This window comes from Trematomus bernacchii, unplaced genomic scaffold (genome assembly GCF_902827165.1).
Source record: "Trematomus bernacchii unplaced genomic scaffold, fTreBer1.1, whole genome shotgun sequence".
NCBI classification, from domain to species: Eukaryota; Metazoa; Chordata; class Actinopteri; order Perciformes; family Nototheniidae; genus Trematomus; species Trematomus bernacchii.
Window position 1 is genome coordinate 13,539,993 of NW_022987727.1, and position 18,478 is coordinate 13,558,470.

At 41.7% G+C, this 18,478-nt stretch overlaps 1 protein-coding gene across 6 annotated transcripts in view; it reads right to left on the reverse strand.

The window, feature by feature from the left end:
* agrn (agrin) overlaps positions 1 to 18,478 on the reverse strand; it is a 250,779-nt gene that overhangs the window by 108,146 nt on the left and 124,155 nt on the right. For all 6 annotated transcript variants that reach the window (XM_034144791.1, XM_034144790.1, XM_034144789.1 and 3 more), the window contains one exon: positions 470 to 685. In XM_034144791.1, the coding sequence (XP_034000682.1) occupies positions 470 to 685 (216 nt within the window). The remainder of the gene's footprint in view (positions 1 to 469; positions 686 to 18,478) is intronic.

Consider the following 18,478-nt stretch of genomic DNA (forward strand, 5'->3'; position numbering starts at 1 on the left):
CAATAGACTGGACATAATGGGGACGTGTTTTATTATTGTGGGATAAAGATAGGAAGGCAAAGCCTGTTGTATAAGGACAGGGTGTAATAGGAATCCATTTACCTGACAATAACAGGCAATTTAGTGTCACTCAGAGACTCGCCACTTTGTGCCTGCTGAATTAACCATGCTAGCTTTCTGTCCCAGAGATCAAAACATGCTAAGTCATGTGTCTATTATTCTAACATTGGCATTCACTGTGCTTTAAGCAATGTATTCACCTACACTTCACAGCGGTTTCATGGAGAGTGTCAGTCTCGTTTCAGATTGTGCTCTGTTGATATATATATAGATATAGAATATAGATTTAGTGAACTCTCTGGATTTGAGCTTTTCTGGATCAAAAGCACCATATTGATATCCAAAACACTTCAGGCGCTGTATGTACACTGTTAAAATGTCTAATGGCTGGTAATCAAGAGTTACTTACAGCAGGGACCCTTGCGCAGAACCTTGATGCGTCTCTGGGCGTTGCACTGGGCTTTCTCCAGTTCGCACTCATTGGAGTAGGTGGACGAATCAGAGCCGCAGACAGGTGCCACCAACGATGGACAATCCGCTTTCTTGCAAACGCAGTCAGCCTTGGATGGGTCAGTCTGGTCACGCTCACATACGGCACCAAAGCCACACAACATCCCTCTGCAGCCTGCCAGACAGGAGACAAAAAAAGGTGTTAGGATTGATACAAGAACATCTGATCCTATGAACTCATTTCAAGTTCAGTTACAGCAGCTCTTAGCTGTCTGACCATAAAACCTACACAATGCACAGTTCACTTTTCAACGCAAAGAAAATGTATGGCATGTCTGTACAGATCCATTTTGATATAAGTCGGCCATTGGGGTCATGTGCAGAACCCTACACAGGTCAGTCACACAAATGCATCAGGGATTCAAAGTGATCCTGGCTCAAAGAAAACAGATGCTATCAATTCATTCAGTGAGAATCTACCCATGAAGGGCGGGGCCTGCTGAGGCTACTGACGGGTTTAGAAAAGCTTCAATGTTAAAAAGAAAATTGGAAATGTCCACAACATTTAAAATACATTTACAGAAAGCCCAGCAGGGTGATTTCCATCTTTTGAAGAGGCAGTGAAACATCAGTAATCGACCGTCCAGAAAACCATGGTATGGGCGGCAACAAGAAGACAAACCAAGGTGAGCCAAACACTTCTGAGTCAAGCAACAACAACTCTCAAGACTTTGAAATTCCCACTGATTCCTCTGCTTAGACCAAGTGAGAAACAGCACTCTGTAAACTTTGTCATTGGCTGCTGAATGCGCAAATCAAACAGGGAGTACCTGTGTGCGTATGTGCTCGTGATGTTTGTACATAACATCAATTTAGGGAGTAATTCACCCGTGTTGTGGCAGCTACAGCTGCTGTGGCTCTGTGCCCACTTTGAGGGCTGCTGGGTATCCAGCTGGTGTGATGTCCTTGCCTCAGGGGCGTACAAAGACACGGAAAGCTCTCACAGGTAGCCAACCTGATTGGAAATCAATGGACGAAAGCACATAAAAATCCACTTTTATAAAAAAAAAAACCTCCTCTTGGCTGGAGGGGTGAACACTGCTGAGGATATACATGTCCAACATTCACAAGGCTACATCACAGTTTTTCTTATCAGTGGCTCCCAGGCCAAGACTAAATGCAAGGCGGCATGTCCACTTGGGCTCGCTGGCAGGTGTTCTTTGCGGTACTGGATAGGCAGATAGACAATCTGGCAGACGCACACAAATACACACAAACACACAAAAACTCTTTGTGTGCAGCTTGGACAACTGGTCCAGCATCTGCCCAAAGCATCTCATTCTGTCTCTCCCCTCACACTGAAGCACAGTGTCTAAATGTGTGTGTGTGCGGAGTGACAGGCGAGGAGGCTGTTTTTGACTTGCCCACTGTTCCCTGTGGGAGAGTGCCTGACAGCTACCTGAGCTCACTCTCTTTTGTACCAGGGGGAAAAAGAAGCAAGTGTGTGTGTGTACGTGAGAAGCTATCCATGAATGCATCCGTATTCCTGACAGCGTGTGTGTGTCTGAGAGGTGTAGGCATTAGGTGTCTCGCATACACACACGCAGCCAGGTGCTAGCATGAAGGACTTGTCATGACTGGCCTGCTGCTCAGCCATCACGTCTCAACATGGGCTGTGTGTGCGTCTGTGTGTGTTGTGCAAGCAAGTGTCAGCGTGTGGCTCCGAGGCGAAGCCATGCGAGCAAAGTGACAAGAGGTGAAATTCAATCGAACTGTGTCAGATGGGTACAAGAGAGATGGAGGGCTTCTGATGGTATGACAGAGGAGGAAAAACCCAGAGAGCAGGATTGCGGCTGACCAAACAACAATCTCTCTGTGCTTCAAATGTATCAATTTAATTACTTAACAATACATGTGTTCATACCGGTACAGTCATGAGGCAAGATGGTTGAAAATGGTTATTACAAATAATACTGGCTGTAAACACTCAGTGAACACACCACCTGGAGAGTAAAGACCATGAATGCCAGCAGCAGATTGTAACCAGGTCTCTTCTGCTATGTTTTCCTGCAAGAAAATCTCACTCTAGCCTTGAGCTTTGCTGACTGATAGAGCCCTCAGCTCTGGTGTCAGTCTTTTGTCTAAGGGAAAGTACCAAGTGCAGGCCTTGGAATGAGTGAACAAACTGAATAGTTATGTAGTTATTTTCAGGGACAATCCTACAGGTATCCAAGAAAAGATACATTTCAAACCTCAGATTCAGAAGAAAAACTAAGAAACTCTTGGTTGTCAACATGAATATACCCCATTGCTAAAAATAGAGGCACATTAAAAAGCATTTGAGGATACTGAGGCTTTTCACATGTAATATTGTATCAAGGGATACTGGCTTTCTGCCTATGTTACTAAACAATATATTTTTTTTTTACAATGCAAGTGATGTTGACATATTTTGGCTAGGTAGAGTTAGTGTTCCTTGTTTATTTAGTGATGAAAAAATATGTCTCTTTAATGAAAATAGGTATTAAGCCAGCACAGTTGCTAACTGAACTAGCTAAAACGTTGCCTCTGACTCATGGCCTTTCATTGTTAATATTTTCGTTAATTACTTTGCCACCTTGATGTAAAAAACAATGAAAGAGCTGTCCAAACACGGCAGCACACTCATTCCAATAAAACTACTTAATCTAAAAAAATCCCCTCCCACCCCCATTATTTTAACCGCTTGTGCCATATTAGCATATTACACAGACAAATAACAAAAAAATGGTGCTGGCTTTTCAATGTTCATAAAGTTGCCGATTCAATAACGCCACAGAAGGACCATACAATTGAATTTACAACTCTAAAAATCAGTCTCCACAGAAATGGAACAGTATCAGTTACATGGAAGTAGTAGTCTTTGCAGGTCCAATGTGCAAGACGGCATCAGTTTTCCCTAGATGTACCTCAAAAATTGGCTTGGGAGTATGTCAGACAAAATGGTTTGAGTTTCGATGTATTTTATTCCCAGAAAATGTTTTGATTAGTTTTACAGCCATAGCTTTTGTGATAAATCCACATGGCCAGACCTCTTTGTATGTCCCAGGGTGCTGCGTATCCAGTAACTGTTGCTATAGAGCCAAGATCCAGCACTGTTCCTTGGGGTGTGCTTTACACCCATTGGTTCATGGCTAGCCTGTAAGAAGTCTTGGAGCTTCGGACATTTAAAAAAATCCCAAAAATGATTGAGATAAGCGGTTTTATAGAAAGATTCCATATTGTCCCTTAAATGGTTACAATTTAAAGAAGGGCTCCAGCATTTAGACAATGAGTTCAATTACATTTTCCTTAGTATTATTGTGACAGTGTTCACAGGTACAATATACTTAGCCAGTGTGCGAAATACGGGGGGGTCCGGGGGAGCTCGACCCCCCTGATTAACACCTGAAAGCCTCAACAGCAAGATTTGAGGGGGGTCTCAAATTATAATATGTATTTGTCACTTGCAATGGTCACTAAAAAAAATGTAAGCTTACTATGTCCAGTATTCATAATTCAAAACATTTATTCACAAATATCTTCTATTTTGGCTGGCAAAAGCATTTCCTCGCATAGAATCGAAAACAGACGGCTCTTTAACGGTCGCGTATTCATTCATTCATATGAACGTCAGAATACAGAATTATTTGATGGCACCCCTGAAGACGCCAGACGGCACCCCGGTTGAGAAACGCTGCTATAGACTACTGATTGTCTTGGCTTGCATCCATGAAATATTGTATAGGCCTACTGCATATTAAGAAATCTTCGACCGGTATATTGCGCAATAAACGGGAGATTATTGACGGGTATTTCGCACACTGCTTAGGGCCATTTTGTGTCGAGGTAGGTACATTACAGTACTATCGGCTCATTTCTAAGCAATAAAAAACGTTACTTGGGTGAACATAAAATGTCAAAATATAAGCTTTTTCCATATCTAATGATAGAATACCTAATGCTTTTATAGATTTTCCCAGAAAACAGATTATACTTTAATGAAAATGACTATGCTGTTCCAGTGAATAACAGAAATGACCTTCAGAGATAATTTTCTCTCACTTCAATACAGAATTATTTTAAGTATAATAGATTTTAAATGCTTTTAAACATTATTTATGGTTTTAGTGCGTTCATGTGGGAATAAGTTAGCTCTGCTTGTTTGTTGAAACAAGATAATAACATGCAGCTCAGCGGAAATAAAGTTTTATAAGTAGCTAGTTTGGTCTGCAGTTCATCATCTCCAATGGGGTGAAAGTTAATATTATATTGAGATAGTTTTAATGGTTGGTTTTCTTGATATGTGTTAAACCAGTGTTATAAAATCTAACCATAGCTACCCTGTTCCATCTTTCAGACGTATTACAGCAGGGATGGGCAACTTGGATGGTGGTGGGGGCCACATAATGTATGTAGTGGCCACCAGGGGGCCGCAGATTCACTTGGAAAACACACACACACAAATTCCATGTATTGTATGTAATTATTAACAAATATACTAAGTCTGACATCTTCATTGACATTTTACAATCTTTCAGGGAACATCCTCTAATAAGCTCACTAAACAAATATCAGTTCACAGAAATGTTATTTCAAGTATTTACAAGTGGCATGTTTGTATTGAACAGGTTATTTAACAGTGGAATAAAACTATTTTAAACTATTGGAAAGCACGGAAAATGTGTGTGCATTGAGATTAACCATTAAGATGACATAAACATGAAGTCATGAACACTAACCCAGACATTAGTTGTCTAACTTGAACCTAAGACACTTGTAGCCTGTCTCTGCTGACGCACAATAAGGGGAATGTCAACAGACACCTGTCAACCCGCACTCTGCTGTTCCTCAGCGCTGCTCCTCCCCGCTGAAATTATGAATGAAAAGCGTATAGTAATCATAGATAACACGTTAATTAATTAATTAATTAATTACGTTGTTTATAAATTAATCTGAGGGCCGCAAAAAGAGGAGGTGCCGCCATTTGCCCATCCCTGTATTACAGATACCTACAGTATGCAGGGACTTTAAACCTGTTTAGAAAAACAGCAAGGATGAAAGCTTTGCAAATCTTTGTGCACATGTCGTTTTCACTCGATGTGTAGATGCGTGTGCATGCTTGCCACTTCATGAAACTCTGTGAAAAGTAATCTCCCTCTAGCCCAGCAGCATTAAAAGCTTCTCTCCCATGCTGCGGTTTTTTTTCATTGGAGGCTGTGGAAGAAAATCCCTTTGGGGAGAAAATACAGCATGTCCAGTTTGCACTTGTCAAGGCAAACCGTCTTGTTCAGGTAACACTTTATCCCATGTTTGGACGGTTCATCCATTAAATATGACATGGTGTTAGAGCGTTAAGGATTTCAATGCTTCAGAGGGTTTTGAAAGGAAGGGAATCTGTGATTAAAGCCACGGTAAAAAAGTATGTCATGGTTGAGGAGTTGAAAGAAGTTGGGCATAGTTCTCTGGTGGCAATTTTCCACCAATTCCATTGCCAGTTCTGATGCTTAAGGATTCAGTGTGGGAAGATGATACACAATAGAGCTTATTTCTTTAGTGGATCAAAGCACATGTCATGGGAAAGAATATCTTTTTTTCATTCCATAACAATGCAAACTATGTATGCGCAACAGTTTGGATATTGGAGCCCAGAGCTTTCAAATTCAATCCCAGTTTCAAAATCATATTTGAAATCCATGCATGGTGGATGAAAGGCACAGATTTCATTTGTTATATATTACGTGTGCAACATTCTGTTCCAGTTGCTTGCTTTTAAACAAAGATTTAAACAGACACAGATTCAATAGATGTGCCCACATAACTAGTAGTTTCTATTACTCTTAGATTGTTTCTACTCGGTCCCCACAACCTGTGTTTGTGGAGAAATTCTCTATCAGTTTCATTGTTGTGCTGCCGTGTTGCATTTACCTCAAACAAAGTGACAAAGGGAGAAATGGACTATCTTGGTGAGCATGAACACGTTCGACCCAATAAGGCTTGACAGAATCGCCTTGACAAACTCAAAATGGAAGGAACACTATTCTTTGCAGGGGGGTGGGGGGAGTATCTGTCACGTTTTTGAATTATTTCACAGCAGTGCCGTGTGCTTTAGTTGGACGGAAAAGGAAACTACGAAGGGGTAGCGAGGAAGGAAAAAAGTGTGCATGAATAATTAACAGTCCTGAACTATACATGGGTGACAAGAATAGCGGCAGAATTACGGCGAATTGCTGGGGCAGTGACGCACAAATGGCAAACGTGTTGAATAACCTGTTCAGGTGAAGCCAATCGTGGCGTGATAAGATTAAATCTGCAAACGGTGGCTTCAACATTGACTAATGACCTTTTGGCTGTCAGGAAATCAGGGAACGGAAGTTGATGGAGGGAGATACTGGTGGTGGCATCGAGGCGACATCGCATTAATGTTGAATGAGTCTAAATTCATTACGCTCTAGCACTCCTGAGGGACATCTTCCACTTGCTTCCTAATAAAGGGAGCCTTTCTTTTCAGCTGACGCTAAGTAATACAGATGTGCTCCACGGTCTCTGCCGGCTTTTAACAGTCCTCTTCGTCTTTCGTTCCTTCTCTCTATAAGAGGGCTTTAGGCTCTCTATCAATGTAGCTGTTGCAAGAAGACCTTCGAGGTGAGGGGACAGGTTGCTATGGTAACAGTCAGTGATGCAATCGGCAGCTTGCCTCATCGTGCAGGGAGTGGAAACTTTCTGTCATGCACACAGGTGGTTTATTTATGTACACACATGTGCGACTTCTGTATGGATGCACTGTACATGGATCAGTCCTTGTGCTACTTCTTTTCAAAAGAGTGTTACGTTTTCATTATCTGGGAGCTCTTAATGCTCAGGGGGGAGAATTTAATTTAGAAAATCTCATTTTCAGGACTGAGGCTATAGGTGGTGTGGTGAGCAGCGGTGTATTGGTGCGGTATTGATCAACAGACAAGTTCCCTTGCCAGTCCGTCAATATGATTATATACAGCAACGAGTCCAGAGCCCCGATGTGCTCTACCATTGAGAAAAAATAGATTAAGAAAGAAACGCAACGGTGGGCAGCAGTTATACCTGGTAAAATATCAGAAGGGAGAAAGCAACCCGGCAAGGATTCTATTGATCTCTGGTAGGTGGTCCTCAGGGGACCAATGCAATCAATCATTGATCTCACTGCAATCATACAACGCTCAGCGTGAAATAAAGAAAACATCTGCTAACAAAGAACTGGCTCAATATGAGAAAATAACTTCTTTAAAACAGTTAAATGAAAGAAAAAAGGCTGAAGGAGGGAAAGAGTCTTTCAAAGTGGTTTTCAGAAGAAAACTACTTTTGTCTTATCAGGGAACCAGCAGAATGAACAACTTGAGAAAAACAAACAATAAAGCGCTATTCATTTATTTCCTCTGTGTCTTTAGCTGCAGCTCTTTACCTCAAGATGGGGGGTTTAGAGTGGGTGAGTGTGTCTGTGAATGTAGAGGCTGGTCCAGTATTTTTTCTCATTCCCTCACATAAAGGGGACAATCAATTTCCCTCCCTCTCCTTCAGCTTCCTGAATGTAACACATTCGCTCGCACAGCTGAGCGCCTGGGCCCTGACCTGGCTAACTCGCCAGATGAACTTATTTACCAGTCCAGGCCTGCACCAGCCTACGCCTTTTCCACAGAGTAAGAGTCTCGAGAGAAAGTTGAAGATGGAGGGAGTTAAGATGGGGGGGGGAGGGAGGAGCAGATTTTTTTTTATGAACATGATATACTGTATGAGAGAAAAAGAGGAGAGTTTCAAGTAAAAATATGAGAGCCGAAGGGACTATAGCTACAGTTCCAATGTCCCCCGGTTTCTACCCTCTCCAGTTAGGCAAAGGAATCATTATCAGCTGCAAATACTCTGAAGATGTTGGCATAATTGATGCAATAACTATTTAATAGGTTTATATGAAAAAAGGAAAGCTCACAACGGCTTGAAAAACAGCATAATTAGTTGTGCTTTTGTCTACGATTCCGTTACTAAATCAATAGGTCATAATATAGACATATGGCAACTCAGCTTGTTAGAGGAGATCTGCTTCTCTAAAAAACTCATTCATCAGCCGTTAGATCTTTATATTCCCCTACGGACTGTGTTGCTCAGTCACCTCAGCTACTAAAATCTCCATGAGATTTTGTCGTTGCTATTTCTAGTCTCCCTTGGCTATGGTTGCCTTTTTTAATTTTAATGAAGTCCCGCTGGCATTAAGTGTAAATAAATAAATAAATACAAAAGCAGCACTGAGCACACAAATGTTTACTCTGCACGCTCCTTTTTTAAGTTGAGTGACTTTGTAAAACTGCCAGCCAAGGCTTGAGGTGAAGGATTAAAAGCTGTTACAATTTGGTAAGAGACTGGTCTATAAAACTCAAAACTGGATTTGAATACGGTAGACTGCTTTTTATTTTTAGCCTTTAAAAGAAAGTCAAATATGTTTTTATAGCCTAACCACAATCGTTCCAAAAACTCAAATCCCAAATATATTGCAACAAAGAAAACAAAGGTTATCTTAACCCTAATATACTTATTTCAACCGAAGCCATAGCCATGATCTTAACCTAAACAAAACCAAGTTGTTATGTTTGCCCAAACTCAAACAGAAGCAAACAATTGGAGTTTTAGAAGGCGAATGATGTCATCAAGACAAATAAACGGTTGAATGTGTCGTTCAAGGAGGCAGGAACAATTGACTTGTATTCATTGACCTTGGTTCATTGTTGTCTTCTTTACAGGCTAAGATTTGAAAAAAAAGAAGAACACAAGGTTATTGCTCTTTAAATTATGTATTGAGGTTTAATACCTTAATTACTTGGGAATGTCCTTACATGCTTAGAGTAAAGCAGCCTCAACATCTGCCTTCTTCCATCAGCTTTGTATGCATTGGCACCAGCTCAACACTATCTTATATATTGTATGGCATTGAAACCATTTTTCACACCTACATTGTTTCAGTCAAGTCAAGCCCTTAAACTGATTCCTATTGGTTAATTTATGTGGCCATATAAGAACACGGCAATTGTCGGAGCGAATAGATTGAGACCTTGTTGAGAGAGGTTTCAAATTACAATCTAAAACCAACCGCAGAGCAGTGTGGAAGCTGCTAAGGGAAGTGTGATAACCATAATATATTGTGTATATAATGGGTTATGCACACTGTGATTTATTGGTAATCCATTGACCCCTGTACATTTAGCCAGGAAAAGGTTATTCTACCCCAAGAACGGGATCAATAAAAGTCTCAATGAGAGTTATGATTACTTATGGTTCACTTACAATTCTGCAGAGCAATAAACCAACACCTAACCACTTGTCTCCTCACACAGACCATGGGGAAAAAAACCTCGGTATTAAAAATAAATGTGACATTCATCATGATGTACTGTACATACTCAAATAACCAGTAGCCACTTCTTCCAAAACCCCTCTCTTCCTACCGTTTTTTCCTTTTATTCACGTATCGTTTAGGTCTCAGAATATAGCAGGTGCTGTGTCTTCATAAATCAGGCCTGAAATATGACAGCTCTTGACAGCTTAGAACATCTGGCTAATCACGCTTGTTATGGGTGAAAGATACATGAAGGGTATAGAGAAAAAAACACTTTTTTTGTCTTTATCAGGCAGGGACAGAAGCAGGGAAATAAATAAGGCTTAGTGAGAAAGAAAAGAGTGAAGGCGATGGACACAGGAAACTGAGTTAACCCGCGAAAAGAGAACTGGGATAATCATGCCTTTTCCATTAGTAGAAATACAGATGCTGGAGAACCCTCTTAACACTGGCGAAAATGCTGCACTTAACAGCAACCCTACCCATGCTAGCGTTAATAGTGCTTTGCTCAACCCATAGTGCTTTACAGGAAATGCATCCACGAACCCCATCAGTTGTAGTGCCTTGCTTTTGTTAATGAGTCCCAAGGGGAATAGAACCAAGCTGTCTGTTGGCAGGAACAAACGTTATTATCTTCACAATGTTCTTGTTTTTCCTGTTCTCTCTCTGAGCTCCCCCCCCCGCCCCACGCCCAAATCTTATCAATAATGGAGGCATTGGTGACAGAGCCCAATTCTGTCACCTCACATCTCCTCCACAAACTCAGCAGCAGGCAGCCAGAGATGCTCCTGGAGAACAGATTACTGCTGGTCTGCAATATGTATGAAGAAATCCAGCATGGCTGCAAGCGTGTTACCAAATTCAATTATTCAGCTGAGGCATTATTATGAGAGGAGTCCCCTTTGTTCATGTCTCAGAGGTCGTTGTTTGAGCATACCTTCATCTTCGAGAAACCTGTGATGGACTTTAAATATAAATACTTGGTTGTCATAACACACTGGTATGTTGTTACACTTGCTAATTGGAAGTAGGCATTACGTGGGAGAGTGAGGGACGATTTCTCACAAAGAACAAGAGACATGCAGAGAATTGACGCAAGAACAGCCACGTGATCGCACATGCATACACGCGAAGACGTCACAAACAAGTGGCCAAAAGCTTACGTCGTCTCTGCTTATCCACGCCTGATTTTTTTTCTACACGTACACTCCGTCTCTCACCAACATCATCAAATGTTAAATCAGCGTTGCATCTCCCCTAACTTCATACATTAAGAATGAGTGTTGGTGTGTGAGTGAGGAGTAAGCAGAGGCTAGAGCTTGTCGTTCTGTTCCCGTTACCGCAGCATGGGGTTTCTGATACCATTTCTCTGCTTTATTGCTACTACACCCCACTCTGGTTTGCTAGAAAAAAAGAGAAATCTGGGCAAATCACACAAACATTGCACAGAAGCAGCATGTGTCACTATGTAGCCAAAGCCCTGTACCCGACTACGACATACAGCAGCCTGTTCAAAAGTTCTCAGCATTTTTTGAAATTATTTAAATCTTAGGGTTGCTCAAAAGTTGTTTGGGTTAGGTTTATTATTAGTCTTCAAGAGCTAGAAACCGGAGCTACTAATGGCAAAACTCTGACTGAGTTATATTTTTGTGGTTCTCATTGTGTATAAAAAGTTACACAGCTTTTTCCTCATGCAGTAGGTTAGCTCTATGTGGGCGTTAACCATCATATTTCCATCTTTAGCTATAGGCTCCCGAAAACCTCAACATTGTAAGTGTCTTTAGTTAAAGTGTATTGAGTCAAACAGTTAAGTGGCTAAAGTTTTCTTTCCATGTTTGAATCAATAAGTTTGTATTTTTGACCTGACAATCAAAAATGACACACACTGGTACAGGCCAGTATGCCAAAGATCTCCGTTGACATCGGACAATTCTGGAGCTTAAGATTTACATTCAATGCCAATGTTCAACCCTAGCGCACAAAGTAGTGTGTCCTTTATAGAGTGAGGCAGAAAGTACTGCTCTCTACATTTATTTAACTCAATAACATTATAATTAATTTGCAAATCTGTCTGATATCAATGTTCCATGTAGGTTAAAAGGTGTTTTTACAGCTGCCATCCTGCATATATTGGATCATCTAAATGATTGGCTTGTTTGCTGGTACCCAGCATGCCTTTCTCTAGCAGCCTGAAGGCAGTAAAGTCTGATTGGGTTCAATTTTCTGAGGTGGCTACAGTATAGTCTCTCTGCCACCCAAAGGCGTTCTGAACATATTTCATTCAAATGGGTTCAAAGGTTGGTAATGAGCAAAACAATTGTATCTGTTTTCAATAATTCAATGTCCAAAAGCGGTACTAAAGAGCTAAAGATGGGAGACGTTTTCTTTTTTTTTTAAGAGTTCATGTTTTCTGTGGAAGGATGATATTCTTGTTAGCTTTCAGACGGTAAATGCTGCCTGCAAGGCTGTTGAGATCATTTCCCTGAATTTGACCAACAACTGCAGTGGTAATAAGTACATTATGTTTTTATTTGCAGATGTAACAAAAATGAACAGATTTTTCTTTCACAGGTCTGCATAATATGAGCTCCAGTTCCTTGCTGAGTTCTACTGTAGTTTGGGGGTTGGCTTTTGATGCTTCATTCTGCCAGCTATTCCCATGTGAGCAGAATTCGATGTTACTGGTTACTGGCTGTTGCCAGAGGGGGCTGATGCCACCGGCAGTTTCCTTTAAAGTAAAGAGCTGGACAGTAAACTAGGCCTCCATGTTGGCTCCCACTTTGGAGAGGAGAGGGTGTTTCGTTTTTTTCCAGGATTTCTGGAGAGAGCCCAAGTAAGTGGCAGATGGCAGCAGGATGAGACTCAGAGAAACCTGGGGAGAGCTTGGAAGGCGAGCCAGGAAGCGGCAGCTCTGAAGTGCTGAGCTGGACTGGATAAAAGGGGGGCGGCCTCCTCCATATGCTCCTCATTGCTATGCCTAATCATAACGAGGTGCCCATAGACTCATTGACGTAGCCACCGGAGAGACTTCAGGATAGTTGGAGGAGAAATTAGTAATTTTGCAGGCAAAAGCGTGTTGAATTGTGTTTAAAGCGGGAAAGGGAGCCAACGAGCCTCTTGCCAGTCGGTATTAGTGCCACCATATGGGGAAAAAAGGGAGCGGGAAGACTTCCTGATGTCTCCATTTGGGAGTGAATTTGAGATCCAGGAGGTAACGGGTATTATCTTCCCCTAAAGCCCATCATACTGTAGATTAATATTGATGTGCTGGGCTGAAAAGCTTCTGCTGGATATATTGAGCTTCTCCCCATCATGAGGAGTGGATGAAAGCGCCTCCTTGGCTGAGCAGTGGGTGCCCTACTTTTGCACCCGTCCATAATGAACCCCATGGGCCCCCTTGCTGTTTAACAGGGGTATTCCCCTCTAGTTGCTCTCCATCCCAGACAAAGCACTCCATCATTCCTCCTTCCCATCCTTCCTTTCCTCCTCCTCCCATCCCTCCTTCCACTCTCTGATCAATAGCCTTGACCTGTCGATCGATGCAGCCATATATCACTTCATTTTCTTTTGCGCCTCCCTTCCTGTCTCAATGGCGTCCTTCCATATGAAGGGAAAATAAAGAAGGTGGGCAGAGCGATGTAATCGTAAAAAGTGACCACCTCCTCTGTCTCTGACTCCTCCTTGGTTTACTTGGTACCCGTGCACCGGTCCAAAGAGAGAGTAAAGAGGAAAATAGAGCCTATTAGAGGGTGTCTGTATTTCAGAAGAGCTCATTTTAAACCCTGTCACCATTACTGTCCTGCAAACACTCTCCGTGTTAATAGCCCTGAAAGTTGAGTGTAGCATATGATCTTGTTATTTTCACAAAATCAAAGTGCGGTGTCGACTGCCTATCTATCAAACCTGGAGTTTTCGGTGAGGTGCCTCTGAGACCATAAGCCCATTTAATGTGCACGCACAACACTGGGTGGGGATGGGTAAATGATGGAGAGGTAAAAAATGGCTGATTCAAATAGGCGTCATCCAAGCAATGCTGGCTTGAGCGTTAGTATTATAGCACCACCGGCCCCCACCGGCCCCCACCAGCCGCCGCCAGGGTGGGATTAATTGACGGTGGCGTGAAAGTAGCACAAAAAAGTGCCACGCTTTTCATTACCGTGTCGGGACTGTTTCTGTGAGGCATTGTAATATTTTCAAAGGGAGGGGGAGGGAAGGAAAAAAAAAGTAGGGGGGAGAAGGAGGGGGAGAGGATAAGTAATATGGAGCTGACTGGAAGACTGTTTAGCTCCACTGTGTTCATTTGTCTTCATTTACTCTCCTTGGAACGCTTAGCCCATCCTGACCCACACCGCTGTGACACACACACACACACACACACACACACACACACACACACACACACACACACACACACACACACACACACACACACACACACACACACACACACACACACACACACACACACACACACACACACAACACACACACACCACACACACACACACACACACACACACACACACACACACACACACACACACACACACACACACACACACACACACACACACACACACACACACACACACACACACACACACATCACACACACACACACACACACACACACACACACACACAACACACACACACACACACACACACACGACACCACACACACACACACCCACACACACACACACACCACACACACACCACACACACACACACACACACACACACACACACACACACCCACACACACACACACACACACAAAGTATGCAGATTTTGCACATATGCGTTAACACTCACCATCAGAGCCAGGCAGTAACATCATACTGTGTGAACCAGTATAGGCCCGTTTATGTATGCCAGTAAAATGAAGTGTTGGGCAACACACACAAAACACACACACATCTCTCTGATACACCAGAGCTGGAAGTTTATAAAATGGTTGGCAAGCAGGCAACCGGGCTCTTTGGTTCCCAAATTTGACAGAATGGTCACCATATTTTATTTGTTTGTGATGGAATCAGAATGGTTTTGTGTAATTATGCCCCATATTTTAGCAATGGGAAAGTGATATCTAGAATTTCTGTGTGGTTCTCTCTCACTGTGTCTGTCACACATAACTGTTCATGATCTATAAAGAAGAGGCAGTTATTCAAATAAAACAGTGATGGAATAATATTAGCTTTCTATATTTAGATGAGAAATTAGCAGGGTATATTTAGGAACAAGATCTTCTCTGTCATGAATTACTGGTGCCAGAAAAGAAACATTTTCTATGAGTTCTTAGTTATTCAGAGTCGCATTATTATATGTTTTATTTGCAAAGATGCCAAATGGGGGCTACAGTCTTCACATAAATAAATCACAAAGGGTTGGAATTCCTATTGCGAGTACTGAATAAGATACTCATTTATCTTAAAATAGGTTATGGCTAGTGACATGATTCACTTTTTTTTTTAGAGAGACAGATGAAAGCAATCTTCGATGAAAGGCCGTATTGAGTTACAGAAGCTATTGTGTAACATTGGCAAGCCCGTTGACGTCAGATCTCCGGCTCCTCATTCTAAAGCTTATAGCGTCCTTCGGGTACACCTATTGAAGAGCTCACCCCTTTAAAGTTTATTCGTCCATTCTGCTGCTAATCAACCCTACTGCTCATTCACCCAAGAAGAAGAAGATTCCACCGAAAGCCAAGGATACATTATTTTCTGTTACAGAGAAAATTGGCTGTCAACAGGATGCCGAACCACATAGTAGATATTTGGTAGTCCAGGGCGACTGGGCAACTGCACACATTCATATCATTTTTCCCTGCATGCCCCTGAGTCTTTGAATAAGGCTTGGCATGCCTGTGGATGCGCTTATCAAATTACACCACATTCCAAACTGGGAAGGTCAGACACTGCTGTACATTGAGGCTGATTCCAGAAGACATGTTTGTTTCTCTAGAGGTGTTTGGGTAAGATGGAATATATGCCCTTTATAAATTAGCTATTATTATTAAAGTGTGGTTTGCAATGTATCTGCAGGAGATAGGAAGGGATACAAAAGGGAAAATGACAAGGGGCAAAAAGGTAACCAGGAAATACTTCCTACGTGACACCAAACCTGTCTGCCCGCTTAAACCCACCAGCATGATCTAATCCTGTACTCCTAACTAAGAGGTATACATGGACACCTAAACACACAAACATAAGAAAAAAGCCTACCAGAAGCCTCATTATGTAAATGTTTATATTCCCATGAATGTACTGTATGGTCTACTAAAGGATAAAGGGTGCAGAGAGTCTGCTCTTTAATGAAGCTCTCTCTGAGGTGCCGTAACAGCGGAGAGTGGAGGAGACTTTGCCTAATGATATCATTAAAGAAATAGCGCCAATGGACGGCGGTGTGTGTGTGTGTGTGTGTGTGTGTGTGTGTGTGTGTGTGTGTGTGTGTGTGTGTGTGTGGTTCACTGCTGCCCTTAGTAATGCAATAAGATCCACTTTCTCAGGTCTGTGTACCTTTATATTGATTGATGCCTTTTGTTTGGGTTGCTCCCCCTCTGGGACATCAGTGGCCAGGCTGAGTGCACTGTAGAGCAGTGGGGGGGTTAGGGGGGGGGGGGGGGTTTCAATGTCTGCTTCAAGGACGTTTCAGTAGAGCAGATGTTTGCCGAGACGTTGGGGCCGATGGCAACCGCGCAATCGAGCTCCCCTAAGCCTCATAAAAGCATCAGTACGTGCCGTTGTACAAACAAATGCATTTAATATAAGTGGATCTAATTTAATCTGCGCGATAAATCTTAAAGGTCAGATCGTCGATGTGCAGCCGCGTCGTTAAATTAGCACCGGACAAGGTTAACTCTGAATCACGGCTTCAGTAATGTGATAACTACCTCATCATGTATTGCTCCCGGTTGGAAAGCTCTCTGTTGTTCTTGCCACAGCCTGCAGATGACAGGGGTCAGTTGAGACGTTGTTATTTTCCACACTTTCTGACATTCTAAAAATGGATTATTAAATTAATTGGGAAAATTATTGGTGGATTAATCAATAATGGAAATAATTGTTAGTTGCAACCCTAGTTTTTTGATGTATGGAGTGGGAACTGTTCAGTAAAGGTTGTAATGATACATATTGATTAGTCATTTGAGTCAATACTAATTGGCTTTGGAGCAGTTTCTCCCATGTAATGATTCTCCTTCTTTTCTTTTTGACATCATAATAAATTGAATATTTTGGGGGTTTGGACTAACAAGCATGCAGTCACCTTGGGCAACTTTTTAGACATTCTACACACTTGATTAATTGCTAACTTAATAATAAAAACAAACATTGGTTTGCTTCCTAATGTGAGCTACTGCAGAGAATTACGCTGTCAAAAATAAATTCAACCAGAGTTGTTTGGGTTCATCATCGTCTCTGTGTACCTGCTTAAATATTTTGTGCAAATCTCATTTTATTCTATCTGAATCTCCTGAGTGTAGACTCAGAAGTTCAACAGTTCAGTTAACATGTCTCTGCATGTGAAATGGGTTTTTCTGCATAAATAGTCAAATGTAAAACAAAAAGCTTTTTTCTGTCTCACAGCATTTGCTCAGTGTAGCCAGAGGGGAGCTGTACAAATCATTAACCAACAATTGTTGGTGTTTAGTGAGAAATTAACACTGTGTGATTGCAGGATTAACAAGTTTCAGCATTGACATACAGTAAGGTTACATGGGTAGTATATAAGCAAATGTATGTCCTCATATTCTTTATATGCCTCTATTTGATTGTGTGTTTCTGCACAGGTCCATTGTTGTGTGTGATCCAAGTGAATACAAGAGTACACACATATGTATACACAGACACACAATGTGACTTGGCAGTTAGTATCCAACATAATGAAATGCTGCCACATTTCGCCCCTTTCTGAGCTAATCGTTTCTTGTGACAGAGAGAGAGAAGGAGGGAGGGAGGGAGGGAGGGGGAGGGAAGGTGGCTGATGTGAGCTAAAGCACGGTGTTGCTGTGTTAATGGTGAAATTCACACTGACACAGGGCAGTATGTGTGTGTTTTTTTGTGTGTGTGCGTTGCTTGAATCCGAATGTGGTGCACCTACAAAGCTGCGGGCTAAATGGACTAACAGTATTGGATTTACTGACACTGTGAAACTAGAGGTATTCCTAAATCAATTTGACTGACCACAGACACCAATGTACACAACTCAATTACATAGCCATCCATTCAAGAGTCATAAAGTGCGTTGGAGTGCTGATATGGAGTCAATTAGTCAAATGCCTAACAAGCTACTTTCTTAATTCGTAATTATTTCCATAAAGCATTCCGATAATAATTTATACGGTAAAACACAACTGTTAAATGCGTGACAAACCACAATAATAAATCAGACTCTTCATACATGTCAAATTAAGTATTTCATTTTAGGATTACAGCTGAAATCATCATTATATGAGTTCTCTCAAAAGTTTAAATCAAAATTGAATTAGTTTTAATCAATTCAAATCCAAAGCTTTCTCAGTGTATTCATTTTCACGTTTTTTGTATGTCTAATTTGAATGCTAGTTGAACGCTTTGGGCTGTTACTAGA